Source organism: Sorghum bicolor, chromosome 2 (assembly GCF_000003195.3).
Source record: "Sorghum bicolor cultivar BTx623 chromosome 2, Sorghum_bicolor_NCBIv3, whole genome shotgun sequence".
Classification (NCBI taxonomy): Eukaryota; Viridiplantae; Streptophyta; class Magnoliopsida; order Poales; family Poaceae; genus Sorghum; species Sorghum bicolor.
In genome coordinates this window covers 40674106-40690167 of record NC_012871.2, presented here as the reverse complement: position 1 = coordinate 40690167, position 16062 = coordinate 40674106, and the positions used below count along the sequence as shown (strand labels likewise).

The following is a 16062-nucleotide window of genomic DNA, read 5'->3' as shown; positions in this document are numbered from 1 at the left end:
TAGCTTGCTTAGTCCGGTAGAAGTCGGGTGATTTCCGGTCACCTGCGAGATATAGGTGGATACCTGCTTGGGTAAGCAGTGGTTGCTGTGGGAAAAGAATAACCAAGTGTGGAATGGAATTTGAGACCGGGCAGGGTCTTATGGTGGTTTGACCATAGTGCCTCTGCCTGTGTCGATTAAGGACCGGTCGTTGACGGCCCTCTTGTCATGTTGAACGCATGCCCCACACTTAGCTGGAAGGATAAGTCGTTCCGACCGCGAAGCCTGAACACTATCCGGGCCGGGAATCGAGCCGCCATGCGCTGTATTGGTGATGGTTGAGGAGAACGACGAGGGCGCGGCATGCAACCTTGGTATACCTTGGATACCTCGGTCGCCGGAACGGTCCTCGGGTACTGGCGGTGCCTGCCGAACCCGCGAATTGGTCCTGGATAGTGTAATACGGTGGTCTGTAGCTCACTTGATCAGTGAGTGTGGTTTGTGTGGGGAATACCTCGCCAACTGGTTAGAAATCGATTGGAATTGCCATCGCTCCTAGATAGTGAGCACTTGACATGAGCTTCGTCCTCGTAGTAAGGTCTATGGAACACTTGGGTTATAATGATAAATGGTTTATGAATGCTATGATGAGGTACTATCATATCTTTATAATTGGTTGTAATAGTGCAGGTGCAAAACCTAGATAATAGGTAATGATACCTTCAACTTGAGCAAATTAAAAGAAGAAAAGATTTATGTAGGTGATGATAATAGAATTCTGCGGTTTTGCAAAATGGTCGTCAGCTACCCCACTATATAGCCTTCATGATCCTTGAAGAGTCTTTATTTTAATTTATGTCGGGTAAGTCTAGCTGAGTACCTTCTCGTACTCAGGATTCTACTCCCATGTTGTTTTGCAGATGGTCAAATGTACTATGGTTATTGCATCCTCTGTCTGTACCCAGCCATGGGTGATGACTAGACCAAGGGCGATGGTCACTCCGTCTTCTCTTTTGCTTTTGTGGGAATGACCGAACTATGGCACTGTATCACACTAAATGTGTGTGTTGTATTTTCGAACTATGAAGCTTCCGCTACTTGAAGAACTTGGTTTGTAATAACTTTAAGTACTCCGATGTATTTTATAAATGTTGTAATCTGGATGTATTTGTGGATGGCGACCGCTAAACTTATTACGATCATGGCTGTTGTGCGACGTGTGGTTTGAAATCCTTCGAGATTTCACGGACTACCGGGATTATATGGGCTTAAGCCTGATTGTTTGACTGTGCTAATGTTCATTGTTAGGCTTAATCTCTTATAATTTGGTCGGTTCTGTTACAGCTGGCATCGGAGCAAGGTTTAGCGAGTTATTCATAAGTACGTTCTAAACAAAATCTAAACCGGTTTAATAAAAGATTTTATTAATTAATGATGATCAAGGTGTTAAACTACGTTTTGGAAAAACTATCTGGTATGCCATGGTCATATCCTTTATGCCCAGTTAAGGACTCTAAGGTGGCTAGTTAAGTACTGACTTGGGGGTTAATGCATCATATTTTATTTCGTCGCTCATACGGCGTGCAATAGTATGAGTGCCATTCATTTGAGTGGTAATGTATGGATCAATTTTTCCTCTACGCCACGGTAAGTGAGAGCTGTGAGAGCATGATCGGATACACTGCCGGTCTAGGAGAGTGTTGTTAGGTGCTGTGTCATGCACACATGTTTTGGTATGTTTTGAGAACAGTACCGCATGTTGGGAATTCCGTCCGGAGAGGCGATGCCGTCATTAGGGCGATGATGTGGGTAGTAACATGTCACATGCATGGATGGGTGTCTACGTATGTGGAGTGTGTAGTTTTAAAATTCTTGTTTTGCATTAGCATATTGTGGGCGGGCTGAAATGAGTTTTCTGCAGGTACACTAACCACGTTCTCGCTTAGAACGTTAGTTACGTTATGAGAGAACGTTGTGTGCCACCGCATATACGGCTTAGTGTTAACCTTTGTTTCTAAGTTTGTGAGATCGTAAGTTCGCGCATGCATCATGTTCATCTCATATCATTGCTTACTTTCCCCCTTAATTTAATCTGTCCCAATTCTAAATAAAATAATTAAAGGTAATCCTCGCTCTTACCCAAGGTATTCCATTGCAGCAGATGGCGCGCACTAGGCTCACCGCTCGCAAGTCCACTGGTGGGCGGGCCCCTCGCCATCCGTTGGCAGCTAGGAGCTCACGACATAAGAGCAAGTTCCTGGAGGAGTTTGGGATGCCCACTTTGCTTTGGAGGGTGCTCACTTCGATGGGGTATCCCGAAGGAAGGGAGCCTCGCTACTATTGGGATAAGGAGCCGCTTGGTGACGGTACACTGGTGGGGATCGAGGCAGTTGTCCCTACCAGTGGAGGAGACCCTGCTTGGGGTGGCTGGGTGTACGAGTCCCGAGGTATCACGCCTTTCCACGGTGCCAGCAGGGCAGCTTTCGCAGTTCTGAGGGACCTCATAGAGAGGTTTCCACAGGAGCTGGCCCACGCCAACGCTGGGGTGTTTCCCCGGGGTGACCCCTATACTTCGGTGTGGGATCAGTCCGAGGTGAATGCTCTAGAGAGGAGTGCGGATGAGGACCAGTACAGCGACAGCACAGCTATGAGTGCCATGTACGCGTTGATGAAGACCTATGGAGGTCTAGAGCGTTGTTTGGGACGCTTGTCCGGGTCTCTTCTCACCGTCCAGGATAAGAAGCGTCAGTTGCAGCGTGAGTTCGACTCTGAGGTTGAGAGGCTGCAGGCAGAGTTGGCCCGTGTGACCAGAGAGAGAGATCAGGCAGTCCAGAAGAACAGTGAGCTGAGACAGGACCTGCTTGCAGTGCGTGAGCAGAGGGATAGGGCGACTACTGCTCACAGGAACTGCGAGCGCATGCTAGTCCATGTGCTTGGACAGAGGAATGAAGCCTGGCACGAGGAGGACACTTTGAGGGCCCGATAGCTAGAGCTAGAGCAGCAGCTAGCCAATACCGAGGAGTACAACGAGAACTTGCATGAGGAGATCCACCAGCTGCATAACCAGCTCCACCCTCACCACCTGCCTGGAGCAGCTGAGCTAGACTCTGAGGGCGAGATGGACGCGGATCCCGAGATAGGAGCAGCTGCTAGTGGTGATGAGGATGAGGAGGGCTCCGGCATGGACAGTGATCATAGCGACTAGATGCTAGGGCTCTAGAGCTAGTCCTTCTTCTTTTGTGTTGTATGTTGCATAGCATGTCGTGTACTTTTGGATGTGGGCCATGTAAGACTTATGAGTTAGTGCTGAAAGTCCAGTGTATGTATGCTGGCAAGTTGGATGTACACGAACCTTGTTGCATGAATGTTAAGTAATCTGTTAGTGATGTTGTGCGTAGATGATGAATTGTTGTGCCTCTGTTTATTGTGCGAATTTATTCCCTCAGTAAATTCAGTACGGCATGATTCTACACATTTCTACCGTTGATGGCGACCCCTAACGATTGCTTATCATTGACGTATGCAGATGGTGCAAACACGTGGCGGGGGTAACAGCAATCTGGGTCTTGGAGCAGGTACGTCCGGAGGTGGGGCTCAACGGAATGAGGACAGAGCACCAACACCGCCACCACCACCGCCTCCTCCGTACACTGCGGACGTGTTTTTCGCGCAGTTTCTGGGGAGCCAACGCAACATGGAACAGATGCAACGCAACATGGAAGAGGCTCTGCGTAACATAGCTGACAACACCCGTCGTGGGGATAACCAGGGCGGCCGTGAAGTCAACCAATACAGCTCATTCAAGGACTTCATGGATACCAAGCCACCAATTTTCAAAGAGGCTTTGGAACCACTCGAGGCGGATGAGTGGATCAACACTATGGAGTAGAAGTTTCGTCTTCTCCGAATGACAGAAGAGCTTAAGGCTGAGTATGCGGCACATCAGTTGCAAGGACCCGCGGGGATTTGGTGGTCCCATCACCGTACCACCTACCCAGAGGGGACCCCAATTACCTGGAACCGCTTCACCACCGCTTTTTGGGGAAATTATATTCCTCCGGGTTTAGTTGAAATGAAGATCAGGGAGTTCATGAGGCTGTCCCAGGGGACGAAATCTGTGAAGGAGTATCTACACGCTTTCAACAACCTCGCTCGCTATGCCCTTGAGTTTGTGAACACGGAGGCCAAGAAGATTGCTAGTTTCCAGAGAGGCTTGAATCCAAAGATGCTGAAGACCATGGGTACAGGAGCCAGGGCTACCTTCAATGCCTATATCAGTGACTGCCTGACCCAGGAGAACAATAATAACAACTACAATGCATCCAAGTCACGTAAGAGGGCTTTTGAAGCCGGATCATCCCAGTCCAGGGCACCAGTGGCAGGGCGACCGCAGTATCGTCCTCCTGCCCCAGGTGCTAGGTTCCGACCGCCGCAGAGAAGGAACACCGGGCATCCAACACCGCAGAAGCCGTACAAGGTGGCAATAGCCCCTGCCAAGCCAAAGGCAATTCAAGCTGCAACACCTGCTGTCAACAATGCGCCCAAGGGTCCATGCTATAACTGCCACAAGATGGGGCACTTTGCTAAGGAATGTCCCTACCCCAAGAGGCAGCAACCAACCTATCCAGCTCGTGTGCATCACACCTCGATCGAGGAGATCCCGGAAGGAGAACCGGTAACAGCTGGTATGTTCCCTGTCAACCAACATCTTGCAGTTGTTTTGTTTGATTCTGGATCATCGCATTCATTCATGAGCCAAGCATTTGCACAAAAGCATAGTCAACCGGTTACAGATCTGGGTTATGGCTACCGCATCAGCTCAGTAGGGGCGGATGTGTTGACCAATAGAGTGGTTCGAGGGGCAACCCTGGATATAAGTGACCGAGTTTTTCGGGTAAATCTAGTGGTCATGCCTGGGTTAGTTTTGGATGTTATCATGGGCATGAACTGGATGAGAGAATGGGATGCCATCATAGATGCTGGGAAGAGGATGTTATCTCTCAGAGAACCGCAGGGCAGTAGCTCTTTTCAAGTACCTCTGCCCCGTTGTCTTGACTTTGCTAGCATCTCTTGTGCTACGCATGTGGTTCCCTTACCACAGATCCCAGTAGTCTGTGAGTTCCCTGATGTTTTTCCCGAGGAATTACCAGGACTTCCCCCAGATAGGGAAGTAGAGTTTGCAATTGAGTTGATCCCAGGTACAGCACCAATATCTAGAAGGTCGTACCGGATGCCACCTAACGAACTCGCCGAATTGAAAAATCAACTAAAGGAGTTGCTGGATAAAGGATTCATCCGGCCAAGTTCGTCGGAATGGGGTTGTCCGGCGTTGTTTGTAAAAAAGAAGGATCAATCGTTGCGCATGTGCGTGGACTATCGTCCACTCAATGCAGTGACGATCAAGAATAAGTATCCCTTGCCAAGGATCGATATCTTATTTGATCAGTTGTCCAAGGCAAAAGTGTTTTCCAAGATAGATTTGAGGTCTGGGTATCACCAAATCAAGATTCATCCGCAAGATATCCCGAAGACTGCTTTTTCCACCAAATACGGGTTGTATGAGTACCTTGTCATGTCCTTTGGGTTGACAAATGCTCCTGCATACTTTATGTATCTGATGAATTCAGTATTTATGCCAGAATTGGATAAGTTTGTTGTGGTGTTTATCGATGATATCCTGGTTTATTCAGAAAATGAGCAAGATCATGCCAAGCATCTGAGAACCGTGTTAACACGATTACGAGAGCATCAGTTATATGCCAAGTTCAGCAAGTGTGAGTTCTGGTTGAAGAAAGTTCCTTTCCTAGGGCACATTTTGTCTGAAGAAGGGATTGCTGTGGATCCGTCAAAAGTGCAGGAAGTCATGGACTGGAAGGCACCAACTTCTGTCTTGGAAGTTAGAACTTTTCTTGGTCTGGCCGGGTATTATCGTCGATTCATACCTGACTTCTCCAAGATTGCTAAGCCAATGACAAGTTTGCTACAAAAGGATCATAAGTTTGTCTGGACGGAGGGGTGTGAGTTAGCCTTCTGCACCTTGCGAAAGTTGCTAACCACTGCTCCCGTTCTGGCACAACCCAATATAGAGAAGCCTTTTGATGTGTTTTGTGACGCATCGAAGAGTGGCCTGGGGTGTGTGTTGATGCAAGATGGCAGGGAGATAGCTTATGCTTCCCGACAGTTGAGAAAGCACGAAGTCAACTACCCAACTCACGACCTCGAGTTAGCAGCAGTGGTACATGCTTTGAAGATTTGGAGACACTATTTACTAGGAAATAAATGTCACATTTATACTGATCATAAGAGTTTGAAGTACATCTTCACTCAATCCGAGCTAAATATGAGGCAACGACGGTGGTTAGAGTTAATCAAGGACTATGATCTGAAAGTTCACTACCATCTAGGCAAAGCTAATGTAGTAGCAGATGCCTTGAGTCGCAAACCGCACTATAAAATGGTTCAACCGTTGTTTGAAGATGGGTTCAATCTTATGCATCCTGAGGTCATATGTCACATACAACTCAGTTGTTCACTCGAGAGTCAAGTCATTGAAGGTCAGAAAACAGACAAGGGTATTTTCCACATCACAGAGAGGATCAAAGACGACCCAAAAACTCAGTTTCGAGTTGATGAGAAAGGGGTACTGTGGTTTCAACATCGGTTAGTAGTCCCGAAGGATTGGGAATTGAAGAATCGCATCATGGATGAAGCCCATCTCTCTAAGCTTTCTATTCATCCTGGTAGTAGTAAAATGTACCAAGACTTGAGACCCCACTTTTGGTGGACCAAGATGAAGAAAGAGGTAGCTGCGTATGTAGCCCGTTGTGACATGTGTTGCAGAGTTAAGGCCATCCATATGAAACCTACAGGTCTGTTGCAACCGTTATCAGTTCCAGAGTGGAAATGGGAAGAGGTCAGTATTGACTTTATCACAGGTTTACCAACCACGAGGAAGGGGAATGACTCGATTTTGGTAATCATAGATCGATTAACCAAGTCGGCTCATTTCATTCCAGTTAAGAATACATACAGGCCTCCCGAGTATGCCGATATATATATGGCTGAGATTGTCAAGTTGCATGGTATTCCCAAGACCATCATATCAGATAGAGGACCACAGTTCACCGCTCACTTCTGGGAGCGAATGCATAAGAATTTGGGGACCAGTCTGATAAGAAGCACGGCGTATCATCCTCGGACCTCAGGACAAACTGAGAGGCTAAATCAGGTATTAGAAGATATGCTGAGGGCCTGTGTGCTATCATCCAAGGGATCATGGGAATCATGGTTACCTCTGGCTGAATTCTCACACAATAATAGTTATCAAGAGAGCATCAAGATGGCCCCGTTCGAAGCTTTGTATGGTCGAAGGTGTAGAACTCCGTTAAACTGGGTTGAACCTGGTGAAAGAAGATATTATGGTATCAACTTTGCGAACGAAGCAGAGAAAAAGGTGCAAGTCATACAACAGCATATGCAAGCGGCACAATCACGACAAAAGAGTTATGCTGATAAGAGGAGAAGGCCACTTGAATTCAAAGTAGGTGACTATGTATAACTCAAGGTTACGCCAATGAAGAAAGTTCAACGTTTCCGAGTTCGAAGCAAGCTTGCACCCAGATATGTGGGACCGTACCAAATACTGGAGAGGAAAGGCCCCGTGGCCTACAAGATTCAGTTACCTGAAGAGTTGAGCTCGATCTTTCCGGTCTTCCATGTGTCGCAACTGCGGAAATGTTTGAAAGTACCTGAGCAAAGAATTGAACCTCGAGGGATCAAAATAAAAGTAGACTTAGAGTATAAGGAGCAGCCAGTGGGAATTGTGGATACCAAGGAACGGGTAACCTGAAACAGAATTGTCAGAACATATAAGGTAGTGTGGAGTCATCATGACGATAGGGATGCCACCTGGGAAACAGAGGATTACTTAAAAACAGTTTATCCAAAATTTCATAAGAAATGGTTAGTAACCCAAAATCTCGGGACGAGATTTCCCTAAGGTGGGAAGGGCTGTAACACCCTAGGTGTTAAGCATGCATTTAGCCCTATTACAACATGCATAAGCATTCTCATCAAGCATAGCATCATGAGCATGTCATTCATCCCAAAAACATGATTTTGTGTGCTTTATTTCATGTGTTTTAGTTATGCTAAAAATATGATGCTTGCTTCTAATAATGTGAAATATTCAAACTAGGTTGAATTATGTGTAAGAAGAATTAAGAATATTTTTGTGCGATTTTTGGAGTTATAGAATTTGAGAAATGGAATTTATACAAAAATCCCCAAATTGAATTTATTTGAAAACCTAGAACTAGTTTTAATTTGTAATTCAAATTCTGTTGGGAATTTGGTCTTGCTTATTAAAACAAAGTCGTGGGGTTTTTGTTTTGGAACAACTTTGTTTTTGGGAGCAAGAGGTGAAAATGGATTTAAATTGGTCCAAATGAATTTAGAAAGGATTTGGAGAAAAGAAATTCAAAAAAAAATGAAAAGGGGCAGGCGCTGCCGGGCCAACCCCGCCTCCCTTTCGGCCCAGGGAGCGGCCCGGCCTGCTTCCCCCTCCCCCTCTCTCCCGCGCACAGACGCGCCTCGTCCCAGCCAGTGTCGGCCACGTGGTGGCCGTACGCCGGCGAGGAGCGCGCCGCGGCCGGCCTCCAACACCCCCTGGTCGGGACGCCGGCTCGGGCTCCCAGGCCATTCCCTCCATCCTGTCACCCATGCCCTTCTCCTTCCTCCCTCCGCTCGCGAGCGCAACCGAGCCGTAGAACTCCGCCGCGGCGCCATCGCCGGAGCAGCTCCGCTGCTCACCGCCGGCCACTCCGGTGACTAAAACTCGACACCGAAGCCACCAGCGCCTTCGCCATCGTTAGGGTAAGCTTGTGCGAGCGTTCTACCGAGGTGAGAGTCCGTCGAGCGCCGTGAATAGCTCGCCGGAGTTACCCCGAGCTCGCCGGAGTTACCCCGAGCTCGCCGGAGTACTCCGCCGCGACGGATCTTGCGTTTCCCTGCCTCTTTTCGCTGGTTTTTGGTTGCGCTAGGTCGGTAGGGTGGTGAGGAAGCTCGGAGAGCCGTTTGCGCACGCTCTACCACGCCGGAGCGGCCTGGCCACGGCAAGCAGCGCCGCCGTGCCGCCATGCACGCTCGTCAGAGGTGCTCCGGCCATCCTCCGGTCAATCCGAGAGTACCGCTGGGTGTGCCTCGCTGCGGGGAGCACGTTGGTGCTCACCCCGTGGCCGGGGACCTCACCGCCGGCGAGATCTGCTCGTCGGAGGTGAGCTCCCTCTCGGTCTCGCTGAACAGTGGGGCCAGAGGCCCACTGTCAGTCACAGGGGGACCCCAGTGGGTGTAGATCTGGGTGTGTTTAGCCTTTTTCGTCGGTTTTCTTGAATAAATGTTTTCCAGAAATCGATTCAAAACTTGTAAAATTCATATCTTGAGTTCTACAGCTCCAAATTTGATGAAATAAATTTTGGTGTGCTCTATATTTCCAGATCTACAGTTTGATGTAATTGCATGTCATGTTTGAGTAACTTTTCTGTATGAAAATATTTAATCCATGTTTTTGCTAAACTTGGAAAATGCGTAGTAATTAAAATATGGTCCAGAAAATGTGAAACTTGATTTGTTGGCTCTGCATGTATGTTTACTCACTGGGAAAATATTGCTACATATTATTTGGTGTATAAATGAATTTATGGTAATTTAAATGCTTGTATGGCAGTGGTTTATGATTTTTAGAAATTAATTGGATCATGCAATAAATCTGGAAAATTTTGTGGGTGTTTCTTATGATATTAGACAAATTGTAAAAATATGAAATCTGTTGTTTGACACTTATATCACAGCAGAGTGATTATACTTACCTTATTAATTAATCCTGTGATTTTTGTAGCTCAAAATAAGTATCCAAAAATTATGAAAAATTTACAGTAGACTTTATGCTTGACTGGTAGTCTCCTGTGATTTTTGAGGAATTTATTGATGAACAGAACTGCATGTAAATTTAATGGGCCTAGAAATGAATAAAGAAAATTATGAATTGTTGTATGTATAGGTTGAATAGAATAAGTTTGGGTTTGGTGTATCTTTGAAGCAACTTGTGGGTTTCTGGTCACACTTGAAAAATACTTGTAGAAGAGAATGCACTAGATGTTTAGTCCAATTGTCTGTTCCTGGATGATGTTGACTACCTTGTAATGAGCATGACCATGTGTATCATCTATGCATCATGTCATGATCCTTTGGTACCTTCTCATACAAGCATCCACTTGGGCATCTCGCACTCCACTCATGAGCACACATGCATCATACAGGCTCGCAGGAGAACGAGGTGGGACCCGAGGAACCAGAGGAGATTCAGGAGCAGGAACCTCCGGAAGCACAGGAGTTCGGAGAGGAACTGCAGGAGTGTCCGGATCACCGACCCAGCACGTTTGAGAAAGGCAAGCCCCGGAGCATTCTAAGTCTCCCTATTCTCGCTAACTTACAGGATATATTATGCTTGTTCTATATTACTGCATCTAAGTGATAGGAGTTGGTTGATACCGTTGATGCATTGGTACTCCTTGATATCACCCCTCATTTATCTACCTTGTTCTATGTAGATAGGTACGGAGTCGATGCTTAGCTTGCTTAGTCCGGTAGAAGTCGGGTGATTTCCGGTCACCTGCGAGATATAGGTGGATACCTGCTTGGGTAAGCAGTGGTTGCTTTGGGAAAAGAATAACCAAGTGTGGAATGGAATTTGAGACCGGGCAGGGTCTTATGGTGGTTTGACCATAGTGCCTCTGCCTGTGTCGATTAAGGACCGGTCGTTGACGACCCTCTTGTCATGTTGAACGCATGCCCCACACTTAGCTGGAAGGATAAGTCGTTCCGACCGCGAAGCCTGAACACTATCCGGGCCGGGAATCGAGCCGCCATGCACTGTATTGGTGATGGTTAAGGAGAACGACGAGGGCGCGGCGCGCAACCTTGGTATACCTTGGATACCTCGGTCGCCGGAACGGTCCTCGGGTACTGGCGGTGCCTGCCGAACCCGCGAATTGGTCCTGGATAGTGTAATACGGTGATCTGTAGCTCACTTGATCAGTGAGTGTGGTTTGTGTGGGGAATACCTCGCCAGCTGGTTAGAAATCGATTCGAATCGCCATCACTCCTGGATAGTGAGCACTTGACATGAGCTTCGTCCTCGTAGTAAGGACTATGGAACACTTGGGTTATAATGATAAATGGTTTATGAATGCTATGATGAGGTACTATCATATCTTTATAATTGCTTGTAATAGTGCAGGTGCAAAACCTAGATAATAGGTAATGATACCTTCAACTTGAGCAAATTAAAAGAAGAAAAGATTTATGTAGGTGATGATAATAGAATTCTGCGGTTTTGCAAAATGGTCTTCATGATCCTTGAAGAGTCTTTATTTTAATTTATGTCGGGTAAGTCTAGCTGAGTACCTTCTCGTACTCAAGGTTCTACTCCCATGTTGTTTTGCACATGGTCAAATGTACTATGGTTATTGCATCCTCTGTCTGTACCCAGCCATGGGTGATGACTAGACCAAGGGCGATGGTCACTCCGTCTTCTCTTTTGCTTTTGTGGGAATGACCGAACTATGGCACTGTATCAGACTAAATGTGTGTGTTGTATTTTCGAACTATGAAGCTTTCGCTACTTGAAGAACTTGGTTTGTAATAACTTTAAGTACTCCGATGTATTTTATAAATGTTGTAATCTGGATGTATTGGTGGATGGCGACCGCTAAACTTATTACGATCTTGGCTGTTGTGCGACGTGTGGTTTGAAATCCTTCGAGATTTCACGGACTACCGGGATTATATGGGCTTAAGCCTGATGGTTTGACTGTGCAAATGGTCACTGTTAGGCTTAATCTCTTATAATTTGGTCAGTTCTGTTACAGAACAGCTCTCACCTAAAAAGGCGCGCCCAATGGGTGGAAAGGCGAACCGTCGCGATCCTTCCTTCCCCTGCAAGATAAGGTACGCACGCGTCACGATAAAAATCTTGAGGGATCGCAGACTGGCACGCTGAATAGGTTCGATGGTCGACCTCGAGTACCATAGTCAGGGATGCCGCGAGGGGTCGAAAACGAGGCCTGCCTCGAGAACTCGCTGGGGATGTCCAAGGCAAGGGTAAAAGGATCGAGAGGAATCCCCACGAAGGGAGGCAGCGAGCTGCTGGACTCTATCGAACAAGACCAGTAACCCCGACCGCGTTGACCCCGCTTTATCAAAACGCCTCAGGGCTATAGCTGACCCCCTCGAACGGGGCACAGGTTCTCACTTGGATTACCCGATAGGAGCTCGACCTGGGGTAGGTGACGCTCGCTCCACCGGGAGTATGTCACGACCCCGATGCGAAATCAGCCGATCGAAGCCCAAAGCCCCTCTTCCATGGCGGATGACTTTCGGAGAAGGGGGAAATCGTGAGCGCTTCCCTCAGAAAAAGTAGCATAATCCTCGAAGGAGTCAAAGACTCCTCCAAGCTCTCGGGGGCTACCCCCGCGGGGGTCGCTCGCACGACCCCACGGAAACTCGACCGACGAGAGAGCCTCTACTCGAGCGCAAGAGCTCGAATAGAGACTCGGGGGCTACTGTCGAGAGAGTCAATAATTGGTACCCTAACCGATGCACACAACGAAAGGACCTGTACGTAAATTGAGGCCCCTAACTCGACGCCCCCCATTCACACGCATGATTGCCAAAACGCGATGATGACCATAGCCTCGAACACGAAGAAAGGGTCGTGCGAATCGACCGAGGCTCGACTGAGCAACGATCGTCGAATACGGAACTGGATTGTACGAATCGATAGGCCTCGAGAAGGACGCCGTCCGCCGCCTGACGCGGATACGGGAACCAGGGCATTTAATGCGCCTGCCTTGTTCTCACCTAACCCGACAGTCACGGGAAACGTGATAGGGAGCAAGCACCCATCCAATCAACCCTTTTTGCAGCGTTATCCCTCCAAAGGGGTCAGAGTGTGGCCAAGCACAGTGAGACGGTCGGAACGTCACATCACGGCCCCCTCGAGATGCTCAAAGTCAGCGCTTCGATCAGTAGGGCTTTGCGCGGCATCGGACCCTCGAGCGAACACGTTCCTTCCCAAAGAAGAGTCGGGCAGTGAAAGATAGCACCTCAACCACTCTAACGCGACTACAGCCATGACGTACAGGCGTGCCCCCGATGAAGCCGATCCAGGACAGCGCGCAGGAGCTGAATTGAGAGGCACGCGTAATCATCACCCAAGTAGTGAGTAACAAGACGGCTCGAGGCCACACCGGTATGGAAGCCTTGAGTAGGTCAGCACACCATGCCCCTATCGACCCCTACTCTATCACCTATGCCATGTAACCTAGGTCTCTCCTTGGAACTATAAAAGGGGAGGCAAGGAAGAGAGACGTAGAAGAACAACGATACAACACCTCCATCTCGGACTCAGAACCCACCACCATACCGACTTGTATTCGCCCCTATACAAGCACTTAGGTGCAAGATAATAGAAACATCTCCCTCCCGCTAGACGCAGGGCCTTCTCTTGCCCGAACCGGGATAAATCTTTGTGTCTTTCTTGCATCACCATCTGGGAAAGGGAACACACACACAAGTTTTACTCGTTGGTGTGACCCCCCGGGGGTAAAACACCGACAATCTCCATAGGGTTTTGTTTTTCTCTTTCTTCTTTTCAAAGTTGAGCACTTGATCACCTTGTGTTTATCACCATTTTCACCATGACCATCTCTTGCTTCATCACTTGGCATGTACCAACCTCATTAAATCTATACACACTTAGTATAGAGGTTAGTACTAGGGTTTCATCAATTATCCAAAACCAACTAGGGCATTCACCTGCCCCCACCACGGGATGGAAGATTGGCTCGTGCTTCAAAATTTCTATGAGGGGCTCACTCCCATGTCTAAGGGGCATGTCGATGCCGCTGCTAAAGGTGTGTTCCTCTCCCTGACTATCGAGAATGCTACGGCATTAATTGAGAAGATGGTAGCCAACCAGAGTTGGGGAGAGGGACGCAAAACACAAAAAGGCATGCATACCATGAAGGAGACAGAGCTGCTTGCCGCAAAAATAGACCTACTAATGAAGAGACTGGACGGACAGGCCACTGATCCTACCACTAGCACTGTCCAAGCCATCGACTCACGCATGACGTGTGAGGAATGAGGGAATGTTGGCCACATGGGGATCAATTGCCCTAGAACCTAGGAGGACGCATCGTTCATCAACAACGGGTTCCGCCTACAACAGCAAGGTAATGGGTGGAACAACCAGAACCGCCCCCAAGGTAATTACTCCAGTTTTAATTCCTCCCAGCCTTCGCTGAAGGATCTTGTGCTAGGTCAAGCAAAAATCAATGAAAATCTTGTTAAAAAGCTTTCTGAAAATGATCAAATGTTTGTCAACATAAATACAAAGCTTGATGGCCTGACCCTTTTTGTTAGAGATCAGCTAGCTTTTAACAAGAAGATCAAGTTAAAAGTAGCTCAACTTTCTTCTGCCGCTAAAGCTATTGTTCCTCCTAATTCTGTTGAAAATGTAAATGTGGTGACCATGAGAGGGGGTAAGACCACTCGTGATCCCCCTTATCCTAACCATAAGACAGGAAGGGCGCCACGGCAATAGGAGGAAACACAGGCAGAAGGGCCGGCTCATCCATCAGAAGAATCCATGGAAGACGAGCCAACCCCAAACAACACACCACGATGCTACCCTTTCCCACAAGAGAAAGGAGGAAGAAGAAGGACAGAAATGAACAGTTCCTCCGCTTCGTGGAAATGGTCGAAAATACGCACCTCAGTGTACCATTGATGGATGTCTTGCATATTCCGTTCTACTCTAAGGACATCATCAACAAGAAGCGACCATTGCCATCCACTGAAGTTGTCAAGCTGACAGAAGAATATAGCACATCTATACTCAATGAGCTGCCTGAGAAGAAGCAGGATCCTGGGTGCCCCACAATCACTTGCTCAATTGGGGCCCAACAATTCGACCACGCCCTATGTGATTTGGGGGCGAGTGTGAGCGTCATGCCGAAATCAGTCTTTGATAGGCTAAACTTCACCAACTTGGAGCCAACCACCATGACACTCCAGTTGGCAGACTCGTCAGTCCGGTACCCGGCAGGGATTGCTCAAGACATCCCTATCAAGATCAGAGGATACTATGTTCTAGTGGATTTTGTGGTGCTCAACATGGAGCTCACTAAAGAAACACCACTAATCCTGGGAAGACCATTCTTGAGTACGACTGGAGCACAGATTGATGTTGGGGCTGGTGAAATCCGCTTCAACATTAATGGCCAAGAAGAGAAGTTCGAGTTTAGGCCACGCCGTCAACAAGAGTGCAACATGATACGCATCCTCTATGGGCCAAACCCCCAAGGCATTAAGCAGGTTGAGATCCAGCCTCAACTTATTAAAAATATCTAAGAAAAAGCCGGAGCAAAAAGAAAAGGTGGCTCCTAAGAAAAATAATGAGCAGAAAAAGAAAATAGCTCCTAAAAAGAATAAAAAGAGGGACGAAGTCCCCAAGCCATCACAACCGAAGCAGGTGTGGAAACCAAAGCAGAAGGTTGAACAAACTTCCACACCTCCAAAGGTGATACTACTAAAGTGGAGGCCCAAGCAGGTGCAACCGTCTACTCCTCCCAAGACGGATGTGCCATCATCAAGAAAGAAGTAATGGGAGAAGTGTCCCGCTCAACGGACTACAAAGATGAGCCCTTGCCGAAGGTAAATCGGTAAGTTATCCCTAGGTAAGTTTTTACTTATAAAAAATATATAAATATATATTTTCTTTTTGCTTAATTATTGATTTTGAATAGATTCTTTCTATTTATATTTTGAATAAATGGTGCATTTGTTGTATTTATGAGTAGTCCATATTGCCCCTATGATCTTTTCTTAACTTTTGAATCTTTGTGATCATGGGTATCAATCACTCATAAATGCATGATAGTGTGATAGCTTTTAGAAAGTTTTCAACATTCAAAACTCTATCCCACACACTATCACTCTGATTCCACTGCGCATCATGAT

The 16062-nt window shown here is 47.3% G+C and overlaps 1 protein-coding gene across 1 annotated transcript; it reads left to right on the top strand.

Annotated features, from left to right (window-relative positions):
• Positions 14725-15453, top strand: LOC110432687. The gene has a single exon (XM_021453467.1). The coding sequence runs from the start codon at positions 14725-14727 to the stop codon at positions 15451-15453; it is 729 nt and encodes a 242-aa protein (XP_021309142.1).

What these genes read in the sequence shown, in the direction of transcription:
- LOC110432687 (XM_021453467.1), top strand. Translation starts at nt 14,725, where the DNA reads ATGCTACCCTTTCCCACAAGAGAAAGGAGGAAGAAGAAGGACAGAAAT.